The 17,905-nt window shown below is 36.6% G+C and overlaps 1 protein-coding gene and 1 long non-coding RNA gene across 2 annotated transcripts in view; one reads left to right on the forward strand and one right to left on the reverse strand.

Annotated features, from left to right (window-relative positions):
* Positions 1-17,905, forward strand: part of LOC148132741 (uncharacterized) — a 146,792-nt gene that overhangs the window by 66,959 nt on the left and 61,928 nt on the right. The window lies entirely within an intron of this gene.
* The window catches only part of FSHR (follicle stimulating hormone receptor), a 32,238-nt gene continuing 18,735 nt past the window's right edge, over positions 4,403-17,905 (reverse strand). The window contains exons 7-9 of the mRNA XM_087954726.1: positions 16,337-16,411; positions 9,702-9,887; positions 4,403-7,728 (exon numbers count right to left, since the gene is read on the reverse strand). Coding sequence (XP_087810852.1) covers positions 6,561-7,728; positions 9,702-9,887; positions 16,337-16,411 — 1,429 coding nt within the window. The 3' untranslated portion in view covers positions 4,403-6,560. The remainder of the gene's footprint in view (positions 7,729-9,701; positions 9,888-16,336; positions 16,412-17,905) is intronic.

Consider the following 17,905-nt stretch of genomic DNA (forward strand, 5'->3'; position numbering starts at 1 on the left):
TCAATTCTATTCCCAGCATTCTTCAACCAGCATGCTGGGGGATGAAATCCACACATCTTAAAGTTGCTGAAGTTGAGAAACAGTGGACTTATACATTTTTTTCTTCCACATTCATGGATGTTTCCTTGTTATTACAGTTTTATCAAGTGGAAACACGAATGCAGTTAAAAACTGTCTTTCTTGAAGGTGGGGAATGATCCTGATTAAGAGGCCTCATGATGAACTTTATTGAGAGCTCCCCTTTCAATCAGTGATGTCGACCCATCTGAAGCTGTTTATGAGCAGGTGATCACGCTCTAGAACAGGGGTGTCAAACTCGTGTCATCATGGCGTCATCACGTGACATATCATGACTTCCCCCCGCTTGGCTAAACCAGGCGTGGGTATGGCCAGCACATGATGCATTTGGCCCACGGGCTGCGACTTGGACACTCCTGCTCTAGGAGTAAAAAGTTCACAGTTATTTGCTAATTCATATCACAGATCATGGCTGGTCTGAGAACAGAGAAAATATTTATTGTTGAAAACTTAATATTAATGCTCTCAGGCTCTTTATCTAAAAACACTGATCCACCCTTCATTGTTTCCTAGCTTTGAGTCCTTTCCCACTTGGACAATTCCACTGGCCTTTCTTATTGCCAGTTCTTACCAGGATAATCAGTGGAATGATTCACCTCCAGAAGTTGTGGCTTTCCCAACACTGGAGGTTTTAAAGAAGAGATTGGACAACCATTTGTCTGAAATGGTGTAGGGTTTCCTGCTTGAATAGGAGGGTGGACTAGAACAGTGGTCATCAACTGGTGGTCCGCAGAAAAATTATTTGCATTTTTTATATTGCACTAAATCAGGGATCTTCAAACTACAGCCCCTGGGCCTGATATGTGCAATAAACGTTTGTGTTGCTTCAGCCTCCTGGCGTGGGGCTTTGGGTGAAGGCTGGAGGGAAACGCCACTGGTGGCAAAGAGCCAGAAGGCCTTGTTCCAATGGGACTGTATCATGGGCTGAAACTGGCAGACCATCTCAGCCCACTGAGCCTCTAGGCACCAGTACCTGGCCTTGCACTCCTGCAGGCCTTCCTTCTGCTTGAAAAGCCTACGTCGTAGTCCTCAGTGAGGTGCTTCTGCTGAGCCTTCTTCTCGGTCAGATCCAATTTGAACTATTTTGTCAACTTTTTCTCATGGTGACTGCTTAGCTCCAACAATTGTTTCCTGTTGGGGCCCTAAGGAGACCGGGCGGGCAGGCGAGAAGGGACTGGGCTGGGAGGGGCAAATAGGGGCCCCTTGATGCAAGTGACATCAAGTTGGCCATGTCCACCCAGCCGGTCTTTAGGGAGATCATATTAGTGGATTTAAAATTATGAGGTCCGAAAGGTTGGTGACTCCTGGACTAGAAGACCTCCATGGTGCCTTCCAACCATATTTCTCTATTATTTTGTTAATTATCACTGAGGCTTCTACAACTCAATCCATGTGTGCCCCTGAATACCCCACCCCCAATAAACTCTGAGCAGAGAAACTCTAAGCAAAGAAAACCAGGGCAGTAAAAAACAAAAAAAATATAATGAAATGCTTTTGGGAATAGTTGGAATGCACAAAGAACTGAAAATCTTAACATATGGTGGGAAAATATGAAAAGAGGGGTTTGGTTGTTACCATGTTGATCCTCCTATATGGGAACAGGGCAAATGTGTGTGGGGTAGTAGAGTAGAGGAATGCACCATACATGCTTACTCTCTAGAGAAGGAAATCCCTGCACACAGATTGCACCCACATTTGTATGTCTAAAAAATCTGGAGGAAGAATACTAGTTTTCTGTGACAGGAAATTTTACTTAATTGTTTTTAAACAGGAGAAAGTATTCAAATATACCTCTTACACAACCCACTCCAAACTTCAAATGCTTCTCTCTGAAATAATGTTGGGTAGATGCTCTATACTAAGAGCTTTCAAGCTTTTCATAGGTCACAGAGACTATTAAAAAAACAAAAACAATATGCAAGCCTGATATTAGAAAGTGTTCACATCTGTAACACTGAAACCCACATAGGTAATACAATATGATGCATCCAAGCAACCATCTAAAATGGGTTAGTGAGAAAGATTAAGATGACTTTTTATTTCTCCTCCAGAGAATTATTATTTGCAAAAGTTAACTCTGAAAATGTTTAATTATCATTTCTTATTTCATGTGATCAAAAAGGTTTATTAACTTTGTTCTCTCAGTTGCATATTTCTATCATGTTCTTCTGAGTGTTCAGTAACTGTTTTTTATTTGCTAGTTTTTGTTTGCTGTGGGCCAGTTCTACCTAAAGGTCACTTCGACCCTGGTTGCAGACCGTGGTCAGATAACTGAAGCTGCAGATAAGGATAACACTTATTTGGGACTTCACTAACAAATTCCTCCCATTCTTGTCCTAGGAGGTTATTTATTATTTCTCTGTTATTAGTTTTGGGCAGTAACAAATTGGGAATGTATGAATTGGTATAATTGAAAGGCATCAATAAGGCTTCTGATAGTGCTGTTGAGATCATTTGTCACTGCCATCAGCAGTCTCAGAGAAGATATGTGGGCACATTTTATTTCTCTGAAAGAAAGTTTGGGTTAGAATTTTCTATGACCGAGCCAACATTCCATTGGAATGAGATGGTAGAGATCAACTGTCTGTCTAAAGTTGCAGGTGGGCTGAAGGGGAAAAAAAACCTTCTTGAACTTGGAAGGTGGGAGGAATGCTTTCACTTAGTGAAACATCTCCTGTTGACACCAAGATTTCTCCATTGGCTTCAACTAACAAATACAGAAAGTGGGGGGTGGGTGGGAACTCTTTGAGGTGAATGGGGCGTTCCAATGTCATAGGGAGTGAAAAAACCTTGCATTCTTTCTAGGCAAAGGCTCCTCCCTTATTGGTGGGTCAAACACTCGGGGTCCTTTGAATGTATTTTGGGGGCGAGAGTGGGCGAGAGATATTTTAAAGGGCAAAATATGTGCCTTAAGCTGTTCAGATATTCAAATGACTGAGAACCCTCCTAAAGCGAGACTGGAAAATAAGAAGTCTTTGGTCAGCTTTCAGAATAAGCTTCACTGTAAGCAGACCTTTTCTGCATTGTCTTGGCATAGCATACCTGAACTATAGTGATAATAACAGTACCTTGCATTTCAGAATTATTATACCACAAAATATACTTGAGACAAGCCAAGTCTAATGGTTACTAAAGCTTCAAGTGTGCTATCCACAACTCCTAGAAGTTTCATCCTCTCATTTGTTAGGGTGATAGAGAGTAATACACAAGTGGAAGCTTCACAATTTTTTTTTACTAAATGCATTAGTGGTGGTGGAGTGTTAAATTATCCTTACAGCAGTCATTAAACCAAATGACTGTTTTAAGGATAACTTAACTCTCATCTAGTAAGAAAACTGCAGACTTTTCCATCACAATTTCTCCTGGGAAAGGAGAATCTTCCAACAGATTCTTAGGGCAAAGGGACAACTCCAGCAATGATTTATAGCAGGGATGTCAAACTCCCAGCGTCATGTTGTCATCACGTGAGGTATCATAACTTTTCACCCCCTTCACTGGGGGTGGCCATGGTCAGCGTGTGATGCATTGGGCCTTTGGGCTGTGATTTTGACACCCCCGATTTATGGCATCTTTTTTTTTTCATTCCCTCTTTTTTCTACATTCCCTACCTTTATTTAGCTGTGTTACTGTTAGAAGTCACAACTGTGCTAACAGTTTTACATTTAAATACAGTGGCTCTGTTTTCTTTTTCTTGAGATAGGATAAAATGGGTTTGGGAATTTATTGGTTGACTTAGATTAGTCACTTACACTCAGATTGACTTAATTCACAGGGCTATTGTAGAGAAAAAAACTGGATGAGGGAATCCAGTGTATAATGAATATCTCCTAAAAAATTTACATCTATCAAATGAAGAGGAAGAAAAAGAATCAGTTTTCCCCTTCTCGTAAGAAAGTTTAGTTCAGACCTAATTATTTACACTGTCCAATAAAACAATAGTTATAGTTGGTTCAAGCAGGAAGCAAGGCAAGAGAATTTGGAACTCCAAATGCAAAAAGAATTTGGGAAAAAGAATTTAAAAACAATTTGTATTGTACTACTCAATCTATTATCTATCATAACTCCTAAATCTTTACTGAAAGTGTTTTTCCTTAGCTTGTTAGTCTTCAGCCTATATTTGGTTATTTGATTTTTCTTGTTGTGCAATATTTTATCCAAATCTTACTAAATGCTTTTTGTGTTATCTGCAAAATGATGTTAGATTAATAAATTTTCTGTGTTTTTTTGTTCAAATGGGTGAGGATGTTGAACAACATCTTATTACATCATAAATTTAATTTCTGTTCTTTATCCTTCAAAAATGATACAAAATTGAGGCTCCAACAACATTTTTGGAATTTTTATTATTATTGCAAAGAAAAATGTTTTCTGGCTTACTCTTGTGAGCAAGAGACATAAAAAACAGTTTATTTAGAAATATGAAATCCATGCTGACTGTCCACAATAAAAAAAGATCTACTTTCCTAAATCATAGGATTTAAGAGATTTTAACATTGTCTAGCCCCCAATTCTGTTAGACATCTTAAAGTTGCTGAGGTTGAAAAATAATGAGCTAGTCCAATCCATTGTAGTATCCATTATAGCGTCTCTGCCAGATAGACTTTCAACTTCTGTCTGAGCACCTCCAGAGAAGGACAGATCATCACTTCATGTAAAAGTCTTTTCTACTTTTTCCTTGTACCTTTAATTTACAGGTTCTGGTTCTGCAGCCTGGGGCAAGAAAAAAGTCCATGCTATCACAGCTGCTCTTGATTATCCATTCTTTCTTCAATGGCTTAACTATAATCCATTTCCATTCTGAGAAGTCTTATGCAAAATAGGAGTAGGTTTTGCTTTCTTGATGATGATAATGTTATCCATTCAGTCGAATCTGACTTTTTCAATTCTGTGGGCTAGGTCTCTCCACATCTTCTGATCTTGCACTAGCTCTTTGAATTTTTCTATGCTCTGGTTGGTGTCAGCTTTGATGATATCCAGCCACCTTATTCTTTGATGGCCTGGTTTCCTTTTACTGCTAACACTTCCAAACATAAATGCTTTCTCCAATGAATTCCCCCACATATAGTAAATAAGATGCAGCTTCATGATTTTGCCTTCTAGTGACATGTCTGGTATTATGTATTCCAGCACTTGCTTGCTAGTCATCTTTGCTATCCTAGGAATATGCAGGAGCCTTCTCCAGCCACCAACCATTATCTACATTTATTATGAGAACTAAGATCACATTAAGACAAAATTATAAGCTATAATAATTTGGTTAAGTTATTCAATGTTTTGACCAGGCATACATACTTTCATGTTTACTGAACGCATCATTTAATGCTGAAGGGAGGGGGAAGATAACTTTTATTATATCATTTTTCTAACTGTAATCTCTTCTCTTCCTTACCTTAGTCTGTCATGTAGGGAAACATGTACTTAGCTAAATAGTATTCCTTTGCTAATCTTGCAGGCAAACAAGGATTTGACAAATCTTTTATTTAGTACCCAACAACAGCAAACAAACCATGTGTATCCAGGAATCCCTTTCATAATTTATAGAAGTTTTTTCCATCAGCTTTGTAATCAAGGAACAGACCAGATCAGTAACCTAGAGTGGACTATAAACGGGATATATTTTTGACAATTCACAAAGATCTGGACTGAGATTTCTGTTTTGGGAGATTCCTGACCTTTGCATTATATAGATTAGATGGCTTTCATATTTCTTTGATCTGAAGAATGGTAAACAAAGGGAAGTAAGGATCTATGGTTCCACCAAGGTACAGTATTTGATCACCTAATTTTATTAAGTCTCAAAGCATTTGATATTTATGTAGGTAAATGTAGGAAGACCTTACTAAAAGAATGACACAGCATGCATTTTGTACATAAAGATTTGGTTTCTGGCCTTTTAGATTCTTTAATGAGATTTCAAATAGGAAAATTACTGGGAAATGAACTCGCCCAAGATTTTGGCAATGTCAGTTATAACAGATAGTTCTGATCTGGATTACACCAGTGTCAACTTGGTGTAAATTTGTTTTATCTGCTCATTAAAGAAGCCTGTAGTAAGCAAAAGTATATTACTACTTTGATCTTCATCTGAAAAAAAAAAAAACAGTTTAGTTTGGAGAATACATTCATAAATAGTTTAGATCCAGAGCTAGTCATAGTAAGTTGAGAATTTTTTAAAAGCTATTGATGATCAACATAATTCTCATTGAGCTGAATAAATCTATTTTAAATATAGCTAAGTTTGCAGCTGACACTATGTGTTTTATCAAGTTGGCTAAATCAAGATATTTCAGCAATATCACATGTTGGTAACTACATTTAACCCCATCAATTTTATATCAGTGTGGTATGCCTGAGAACTAAACAACTAAATAGCAATTTGAAATTATGGAAAAAATTGTCATCTCTTGTAATTGCCTTCATCTTGCCAAGGAAGCAGAATCACCATTTGATAACCTTTGACATAAATTTACAGTCATTCTGCTTCAGTTTACATGATTCAGAGGCACTAATGAATAAATTGTTCCATCACTGGTTTTAGAAGCTGGGGTACAATGCCCGTTTTTCATGTGGGAGGTATGAACAGAAGAGGAGGTTTCCGTTCTATAAATCTGAGCGTACATTTCACAGCAGCCAAACTTACTTAGTAGGATGAAGAAATCCCTGCGAAACGTCTTGGTGAAGATAGCATAAAGAAATGGATTGGCACATGAATTAATGGGGTAGAACAAAACAAGGAGGATCTTTGAATTGGACACAGTGATCAGAGGGACCTTGAGTGATGCTGAAATGGCAAAGAAGGAGATTGGTGCCATGCAAAGGAAATCTGTGAAGATTAGTATTGCCATGCGTTTGGCAATCTTGGTATCACTGTTGGATGAGAAAACATTGGGATTCCTCACTGTGAAGTAGATGCTGATGTAGCAGGAGCAGATGATAACAAAGGCAAGAATATTTAATATCAGTAAAAACATGACGTAGGTCTGGCCAAGCAGAGTTTCAATATCCATAGGTAGGCAGATGCTAACTTTCATATAGCTGCTGACTTCAAATATGGGAAGGAGGGCCACTGTGAAGGCAAGGACCCATCCTACCAACATAATTATCACTGCATGCCGGAAGCGGACTTTGCGGTCTAGTTCCATGGCGTAGGTGATGGTATGCCATCGTTCTAATGTGATGACGGTTAAAGTGTATACGGAGAGTTCACTTGCAAATACAGTGAAAAAACCAGCTGTATTGCAACCAGCCCCAGTTTGCCAGTCAATAGCATAATTATAATACTGAGTTCTACTCTGCATGTCTTTGATGGCAATCAATAGTAAATAAATACCTGTGCAAAGATCAGCAAATGCAAGATTGCACATAAGGAATCGAGGGACAGTGAGCTTGTATTGGCTGCTAACTAAAATGATGAACACAACAAGGTTTCCCATGATGGCCAAGATATTGATGAACCATATCAGAATTCGGAGAATTATGTGGCCCATTATGTCTTCACATGGGTTGAAGGCATCAGGCTCTGGGAAGCAAGCCACTTTAAACTCTTCTCTACATAGAGCATGATAGTAATCATTTTCATCCAGCTCAAAACTGAACTCATCAGACTCTTCTGAAATTGCAGATTTATTGCATATAGGGTGCATCACAGAACTGAAAAAGATGAAAATAGCACAGTTAGAACCTGGGACATATAGTGCCAATATTAACCGAAATACTAATATGTGAATTCTGGGAAGATACTAACAATGTCAACATTTTTTTTATTATTTTTTTAAAAAGTAGATTACTTTAGAAGACATTATAACTGGCTACCAAGTTTGGAGGACACCTGGCAGATGTTTTTCTTTAAGTTGTGGGGAAGCTTAAGCAGGTAATTCCTTCAGCAACAGCCAACATTTAAAACAAAGAGTGATGGCTAACAGAGGTAAGAAAACCAGAGATGGAATTTGCAGTCTCCAGGAGCATCATTAAGCATCCTCTAATCCGCAAGGCCAGAGAAGAGGCTGTCAATGGTGAGAGTGAAATACCTAGCCTGCTTAGGCTGCAGGTGTTTAAATGTGTGAGGGAAAAGGGAAAATAAAAGTCACATGACTACAGTGGCACAAAACACACACACACACCTTTGCCAGCTGAAGGGAGGAGGGAGAGGACTCGGATGATAGTGCTGCTGGTGTTTGAGGCTAATTCAGGAGTGGCAGTAAAGGAAGGAGGTCGAGGGGCAGCAGCAGCAGGGGATATTTCCTCCCCTCCGGTCATTGTGCACATCTCAAAGAATAGTTGAAAAGGCAGAAATAAATGAGGAGGTCTCTTGATGCATGAAGGCCCAAGTCATACAGGGATGGCAAATCAACATGAAGGAAGTCTTATTTAAAACAATGAGAAGACCTGATGATTAGCACCAGTGAAACTCCATGGGGCGGGGGGGTATGCTAGTGCTTATATCTGAAAACTGGAGTTATTAAAATGAACACAGTGGTGACATCTATTTCACTGTTTTCATTTTTCTCCTGCCCTAAGGCTGTCCAAATGCCAAGGCCTGCTTTATCCTTCTTGTGTTCTTAAATGAGGGAAAGTTGCAGAAATATTTTTTACAGGATTCATTCTTTTGAGAGGAGGGCTACAGCTGATGATACTTTGGGTAGAAAGGGGATTCTTTACATAGCTGCTGAATATGGCCTCCCATTTGAACTCCCTGTTCTACCCCCAAAAGCCAGAAAGGAGCAGAGTTTCTTTTAATCCCCATCTTCCTCTTATTTGCAAAATCTAATGTATAAGTAAGCAGTCTATTATCCTCCAGATGTTATTGTCTTCTAGCTAGGACTGTTAAAAAATAGAATGTAACTATATTTTGGAGGGCCATGTCCAGGGGTTGGATTCAATTTTTTTAACAACCGGTTCTGTGGGCGTGGCTTAGTTGGTGGGTGTGGCTTGGTGGTAATGTCACTGGCTGGGCGTGGCCAACTCAACATCACTCACATCGAGGCATGCATCTCCTCACCTGGCCTCTCGTGACTGTGGGGATGCTGCAATAGTCGTAAGTGTGAAAAATGTTTATAAGTCACTTTTTTCAGTGCCATTGTAACTTTGAATAGTCACTCCACACAAGCAAAGTACCAGCAAAGGAGGGGAAAAAATCTCCAGAGAAGTTCCAGAGACAGGAAGTCTAGTCCTGCCAAGAATGTAATAAGGGTTAACGGAGAGGCAGTTTCTGTAAGCAACTCCAGAATGTTTCCTTCCTTCCTTCCTTACAGAATTAGGCCAGTAATTTCTTCTAACAACCAGTTCTCTGAACTGCTTAGAATGTTAACAACCGGTTCTAGCGAATAGGTGAAAACCTGTAGAATCCCACCCCTGGCCATGTCCATCTCTGGTAATTGGTTATTCAGGAAGAAACTTGGCCACTACAATCAGTATCCAACTTGTTGAGAGAAGGAAAGTCTCTAACGTTTATGTTTCTTTGCTGGGCTGAGAAACCTAAGGGCTGACTGCATGTTTTTTTTCCCCTCCTGCCTGGCAGATTAAACAAATTGCATGTTACTCAGGCTAGTCGTGAAAATCAGAGCAGACTTTTGGCAGTCAGAAATGCATCAAAACCCTACACAGAAAACAAATGAGCTACTCACTTTTGCTTAGTCCGATTTTCAAATGCACAGCAGTGGCTTGGATATGTGAGGTTTGCCTCAATCAAAGCATGGAACTTGTCCAAGGGAGGGAGCTTTTTTAAGTTGTACGTAGATTTCGCTACCAACTTGTTAATGTGCTCTAAACCAATGTTTGGTAGTTGGCTGATCTTTGTCTCAGAAATATCCCTGCAAGAAAAGATAATGAGAATTTCAGATGCTACACAGTTTCGTTAATGATTTCTCTGGAATGTTGGAAATAGTTCAACGTCAGCTTTGTTAACTGTTTAAGGTAAACTGATAAAGAAATCAAAAAGTACAGGCTGTACAATCCTGTGCAAAAATTAGGAGCACTTTTCTGTGAAATGACTGAGTCTTACCTGCAGGAAACATACTGTATGCCCCCTTTCTCTTTAAAAGTGTAAACTTAGGGCTAAAATACTCAAAAGACAAGATTCATACTTTTATTATTTTTATGAAGCTGGGATTTCACCACAAGTAGCTTTTTCACTTTGGCTAATTACAAAATTAAAATTGTCAGACAGTTGTTAAAGGAACAGGCACTGACATTTCCTTAGCTTGCTCTAATTATAATCTTACTGTCATTGGAAGTATTTTCCCCCTCTGACCCTCAGGACGGAGTGCCTCTAAAATCCATTTACTGATTGTCTAATTTTTTTTCCTGAAACTTTAGCACTTTGCCTCTTTTGATTTTAGATCACGGATTATCCCTCCCTCCCCCGGCTGCTTAAAAGAAAATGTCTCTTTCCTTTTCAGAATTCACAGGGTTTGCCAAAATTCTGCTTGAGCTGACATATATTCTTGAGAAATTAGAATGTTCATGACACTCCTATATTATCACTGATTAGCATTTGAAGTAGAAATTAGCTGCAGAAGTAGAAAATAGTTAACTTTTATTTTCAAGAGAAGCTTGTAGATAAACAAGGATACCAAGAGAAGCAATCTCTTTGAGGTTTATGCTAGAAAAAAGGAAGTTTTTGCAGAAATGGTAATCTGGGATTGATGAAGAAATTCTGTTGGTATGTTTCAGAATGAATCAGTACAGCTGAAAGATGAACACAGATAGATTTAAATCACTAGGGGAGGAAAATATCCTGCAGGATTAGCAGTTGGGGCAGAACTCTTTTCATTTGACAGTGGCCTAAAGGAGAAAAGAAACCCAAAAGAGCGAGGGTTGGATGATAACAGAAAACTGACGAAGTGAGAAAAACTGATTGAAGAGAGAAGCTGTGGCTGAAAAGCGATTGGAGGGAATAGTCTGTGTTCATTGCAGAAAATTGACAATTAGGACAAGATCAATATGACCACTAAGAGAAAAAAAAATGACTATGGAGCCTTGCCGAGGATCAAGATCTTTTCTGGCTCACAACATAGTTGTTTTGAAAAGTTTGGGCCTAGTTGGTGCTAATTATTTAGAAATAAATAAATAATAATAATAATATTAAGAAAAACACAGTTTGTCATCAGCAATACCTATTGCTGAAAAAGAAACTTTCATCCTGGCATTATTATTTTATGTGTTTCTGGTTCTGAGTGCATAAGCACATCATATTCCAAATTGGAAGTCAACTAGGTAGAAGTTGCTGGTTTGTTTGTTTGTTTGTTTGTTTGTTTGTTTGTTTATTTATTTATTTATTTATTTATTTATTTATTTATTTATTTATTTAAAATAAAAAATAAAAATAAAAGAAACAATAGGACAGAGACAATAGGCACGTTGGTGTCCTTATGCACGCCCCCTACAGACCTCTTAGGAAAGGGGTGAGGTCAATAGTAGACAGTCTAAGGTTAAAGTTTTTGGGGTTTGGGGAAGAAACCACAGAGTCAGGTAGAGTGTTCCAGACATTGACCACTCTGTTGCTGAAGTCGATATTGAAAGGCCAAGAGCTCAACTAATTGGTTCGAAGGAAGAGGGTTTTTTTTCCACATAATTTTATTAAAATTTAAAAAAGAAAGGTAAAATCTAATAGAAACTAATATTAAGACAGAAGAAAACAGCAAGAAGAAGAAAAAAAGCAAAACATGCAGAAAAAAGAAAAGAAAGAAAATATAAAGAAATAGCTTTTAGTTTTCTTTACAGGAGTTATAAGTATAAATTTATCTCTTACAATGTCTCTCTCATTTTTAAATAATCTCTTTTCTAAACATTAAAACCATAAATCTTATGTTTTTAGTTTCATCTGTGTAATAATCTTGCTGCAGTTTTCATATATAAAAATAAAGTTCCATGACTTTTCCCCCAATTGTTTATTGATAAGTCCCAGAAGAAAAACCTCTAGTTTCAATCATATATTAAAGTTTAAAATCTTCTGAATTACTGTATGTATTTGAATCCAAAACTTTCTGGCTTTTTACATGTCCATCAAGCATGATAAAATGTCCCTTCATGTTGTTCATGTTTCTAAATAAACTTGAAATACATTTATGTATTCTAGACAACTTTTCTGGTGACAAAGATACATCATTTTATTAAAAAGTTGCTTTGTTTTTAATATAATGTAAATTTCAGTTCTTTTAACCACATATTCACCCACATATTGTGACCAAGATTTTTATCCCACTTTGATATAGACTTTCATATTCTTCTTTTGTTTCAAATTTCAATAAAACTTTTACTGAAAATGTAAATATAAACATTTACATTTTAGCAATTACATGTTCATCATTTGTATACAGTTTTAATTTAAACTCAGTTTGAGACTGTTTAAAACAAAAAATTATTTTATCTATCTTAAATCTTTGACGGAGGAGATTTGATCCCTTGTCTAGCTGGTTGGTTGATTCTATTTGTAGATTTAAGTAACCAACTCTGGAAGTAAATTTTAAGATAGTAGTTAAATGTACCATTGGGTTTTTAGCACTGGTAGTAATAGTAATTTCATCATTTTGATTCACTCTGTAGGTTTCCAATTGTCTAATAAGATGCTTTGTGAAAATATAATACTCTTAAAAATATATCATAAAAGTATGGGGATTATGCTGGAATAGATACAAATCTTGACAGATTGGAAGCCTTTTTGTCTGCTATGATTCTCATCATTGAAGGATCTTTTATCATGCTATTGGCATGTAAACTATTGATGAGAGAACAAGGAAACAGGACACAACACCAGACAGACTTCCTGTTGAGGGAGCAGGTCCTAGCCCTGATGCTGAGGCAGAATTATTGCTTCAGACTCTCCCTCTGCAAACTTAGATCCTGCACTAGATTCTCAATATCATGCCTAGAGGGAAGAGGGAAGCTAGAAGGCAAGAACAAGTTGCATGGGACAACATATTGAGGAGGATGATAGCTTGCAATCAGAATTGATAAGTGCCAGCTGTGCCTGGACAGAGTTTCAAGCATTTATGACTCTATCTGTGTGCAGTGTGAAACTGGAACAATTTCTCTGTTCATCAGGAAGTTTGTAGCTCCAAAGATAGATACTGCAGTGCTTTTTCTTTGGAAAATTAGACCTTTTTTTGACAAAACGCTATTAACAATACAAAATTTATTTGAAATTCCAATAGCTATTCAAGTTTCCAAGAAAGCAAGATTTCCATTTTGTTGTTATATGGAAAATAATTCAAATAAGTGATTCCTCAACCTCTTGTTTAAATATGCTATTTACACCTGGACAACTAAATCTAATTATTCAGTGAAGAATAGGAGTTTTATTTTTGTTAATTTTTTTTACTGTTTTGTCTGTTTGTCATAATACTATTAGCCTCATATGGTCCTCAAATTTCCAAATGTGTCCTCATTCACTTCTATGGAAAATCCTTACATGTTATGTTTTTTTCTGTACAGGATGCCAATTCTACTTTGTGTACACATTTCACATTTGGATATACAGTTACTACAGCTCCATTTAAACAAGAAATGTTTCTCTGGGGATGAGACGTGAGATGAAATGTATGTGTATGTGCATATATCTCATGCACAATGTGCATTTGTGTGTGTGTGTATGGTAGGTTATATATTTCCTTTAGTACAATGTTAATGCAGTACCTTTGTAAGCAGGAGCTGAATACAAATATGTACTAAAGGATTATCAAGTTGATTTCACTGCAATTCAGTTTCATCCAATTGTTTAAATTCAAACAGTGAGTTATTTTTATGAGAATTATTCTGTTTTATTACTATTGTATCATAGATGATGATCCTTTTTCTGATCCTGGCCAACTTCATGTTCTTCTAGACATCTGTCACCTTAACTAAATATATTTTCAATTACAAGAGCGCTTGGCTTGAAGTAACATTTTTGCTTGGTAAAAACAGAATTGCGGGATAAATCAATGTTTTTGCTCTTGTTCTTTTTTCCAGCATAATGAATAACCTTTTATTAAATAGCATGGTTGACTCTTAAGTCTTGAATTCTGAATTCTCATTCAAATAGCACTTAAAATGCTGTATATAAAGTAAGTAAGGAGTATTTTTGGAGAACGATGAAATGTACATGTGGATAAAAATGCATGTAAAAGAATTAGTGCTGCAAAAAAATAAAGATGACAGAAAAATATTGTATACTGCTTAAAAAGATAAAAAATAAGGCACAAGTAAGATGAAAAAAGGCAGAGAAAATGTAGAGTGATTTTGATTGAAATAACATTATTTTGGAAATAGATGGAGATGACTAAAAGATGCCTGCAGCAGAGTGAAAGGAATTAAAAATAAAAATGATGAAATGATTTGGGATGAAATTGAAGTGAAGGAATGATAGAAGGTATATTTTAAAGATTTCCATGGGAATTAAAATTTATAGGTTGAAGGAAGAATTTGAAGCCAATGCTATTCAATTATCAAAATGGATATTTAACACCCACCCAATGATGAAAAGCAAATAATAAATACATGAAAATATGGAAACATTGTAAAATTGCAGGTACTGATGGTGTAACTAGAGAAATGTTAAAACAAATTATGTGGTTTTTATATGGATTGGCTGCACAGTATATTAAATCTGTGTACTTATGCTTGGCCAATTGGAAGAATCTGTTACTGTTCCCCTATATAAGTAAATGATACAGTGAATACAAAAACAGTAGAGGGATTAGTTGGCCTTCCTGCCTGGGAAGGTAGATTAAATGGGCAAAAGTAGCAATCAAAATTAAATAAAAGTGAGTAGAATAAATTGGCTTTGTGATTGGCAGAGTAGAGTTGTTTTACTCTCCAACAGGTTATTGAAAAAGATCAGAAGATGTGGAAATTTATTGTATATACCATACAATATGATATATTAGAGTTTGTCATCATGGTACTTATGACTTCCTGCTCCTTGTCTCTTCCTCTTTTGCAGGCTAACCCTGATCTATTCCATTGCTTTTGATTTGAAGGATACCATTACTAATAATAATTATAATCAGAATCGTAATAATTCCAAAATGATAAAGGTGACATGAACCCTAATCATATCAGTGTTGCCTTGAAATGCTAGATGAGCAGCAAATAGATTTGATAATAATAATAATATAGACATCTTCGGTACAATCCCAAAACAACTGGAGCACTACTTGAACACCATTGGCATTGACAAAATCACAATCAGTTAATTTCAAAAGGCAGCTTTACTTGGGATAACTTACATATTGTGGTCATACCTTAAAGACTATCAAACATCCACATCTGCCTATCCTAAATCCTTGGAAAGGATTTGATAGGTGGACAAAAATGCCAAATCTGGTCTGAACATCTGGCTGACTATCCAATGAATAGCATAACAAGATGACATCATTGGTGCACTTATCCATATTACAATATGGAGCCAAATAACATACATAAACATACCCATAAAATACTGGAAAACTTCCCTGTTTTTGCCTCTCAATATGGAGTTTTTATTTATTTTATCCATTATATGGTTATGCTGAACTAGACTACGGGGTCCCATTCTGGGTACTGCAACTTCGAAGAGATATGAAGAGTCTGAAGCTGCTACCTCCAAGTTAAGGAGCCCAGAGGCCAAATCTTAAAGGAGATGGGCATGTTTATAAAAGTGAATATAAAGGCAGATGTAACAACATACTACAAATGCCTATAAGCCTGTCAGATTAAGACAGAATCAATGGTTAAAAACTAAAAGAAGATGATTCAGGTGGAATATTAGGATGAATTAAGTAGTGAAACAGTCTGCTTAGAAAAATGGGACTCTGTCTTGGTGGATACTTTTGACAGGAGGATGAATGGCTATCAGCAATGGAGATTCTGCTGGATTCTTGAAATGAGTAGGAGTTTGGACTAGATGACCTCTAAGATTCCTTCTAATCCCTACAATCTGTAACTCTATTGACTATGAATTTTCCCCACTCCCTTTTAGATTATCTAAAATTGGAATCCATTGCCAGTTCATGAGGAAATACATTCCTTAGTTTTTTATATACCCAAAGCTCCTTAAATGAATCATAAATTGGGAATTATGTGTTAATTATTTTGTGCTCTTTAGGGGAGCAAAGAATCAAAAGTAAATATACAGTGCAGAGCGAAGAGATTCATGCAGTGATGAAATTTAAATGCTTCTTAAATTTAATAAAGCCACGTGCATTTTTTTATGTGAGCCATGATGGTATCTTAACATCTACTTAGCTGAGATTATACAAGCATCAGCAATGGTAAGTACAAAACAAGAATTATTACTTACAAATAACCTGGTCCATGGGCTCCTTGGAAAACTTCATTCGGTAACTTTTCTAGGTTATAATTATCACTCAGATTTCTGTTAGATAAATAAAAAAAAACAACAAAATTGTTTAAAGCTAGATCCTTCAAGAAGGTATCTACATATTCATGTATCTTTAGAGACCTCTCTAATTGCTCACAGACTCCCTGTGGCATTTGACAAGGTTGCTTTATGATGAAAAACTTCTGAAAAACAAAAGGCCATCCAACAACATTTTTCCCCAAGAAAAATAAATGAGCTTCATGCACGTTCATAGGCTTCCTCCAGAAAATAAATATTGCTGCAATGCTATGCATTGCTTGGAAATGTATCCATCAGTCCCTATAATAAAGAAAGCTATGCTGGCATAAATCCTGGGAGAGTTGGAAACAAAGGGGAGATCTTTACCAGTTGCATTTGGGAAATGACTATTTTGGGTCATTTCATTTCAGGACTTACTTATCACTCTCCATTTAATTTCATGACAATTTCATCATGAGAACCATTCCATGTCAGCAATATATGGCTTCAGAAAGGTCTGAGATCCCCGGTTTACAAGTTTGGAAAATTCTGATTTAATTTCATCCCTCCACTCAACTAATTGCATTGCTTAAATGATTTCATTTAATTTAGATTTCTCTTGGTCATGTTCACTGGGAATTCTGGTATGGCAGTTTCCATCCAACTGGAGATGCCATCTTGGAGAATGTTCTTTTAAGTCAAAGGTTAGTCTACAGCAGGGGTCTTCAAACTTGACAGCTTTAAGATGTGTGGATTTCAACTCCCAGAATTCCTCCTCCAGTCATGTTAGTTCAGGAATTCTGGGAGTTGAAGTCCACAAGTCTTAAACTTGCCAAGTTTGAAGACCCTTGTCCTGCAGTCTACAGTTCCATTCTGAAAACCAAGAATGACCTCCTGTTTGGAATATTGTCAGCTGATTCCAGTATTCAGGTATGTAGGTAGCATTTGTATTCTTGTGGAATATTTCAAAACTTAAGAACTTTGAGATTTTGTCTTTGGTATCTAACTTACTTATCACTCTCCGTTCAAATAATTTATCTATTCATAGTTACATGTTTTTCTTATTGGTGCCTTCTATATGCCTTATGATAGAGTCCTAGATTTAGAAAGCCTGGCACAAGCTTTGATGCAACAAATTAACATGACAGTCCTTTAAGCAAGTATATACATTCTATTCCAGATATTGGGCAGAGAGGATATATAAAGTACAAAGCTTTGGTAAAATTCATTCTTCTTCTCCCTTATGCTACTTACACAGGACAAAAATATTTCCTGCTAATATAACCATAGTTTAGAGAACATACTATACTTTTAAGCAGTGAGAAAGTGAAATGAAAGTTTTTGCTGCAGTAACTATTTCACAGGAAATCTTAAAAACATTTCCATGTAATGTAATGTAATGTAATGTAATGTAATCCTAACCTAACCTAACCTAACCTAACCTAACCTAACCTAACCTAACCTAACCTAACCTACAATACAATACAATACAATACAATACAATACAATACAATACAATACAATACAATA

The sequence above is a fragment of the Notechis scutatus genome, chromosome 1 (assembly GCF_049901735.1).
Source record: "Notechis scutatus isolate UNSWTSFEM ecotype Mainland chromosome 1, rNotScu1.2, whole genome shotgun sequence".
NCBI classification, from domain to species: Eukaryota; Metazoa; Chordata; class Lepidosauria; order Squamata; family Elapidae; genus Notechis; species Notechis scutatus.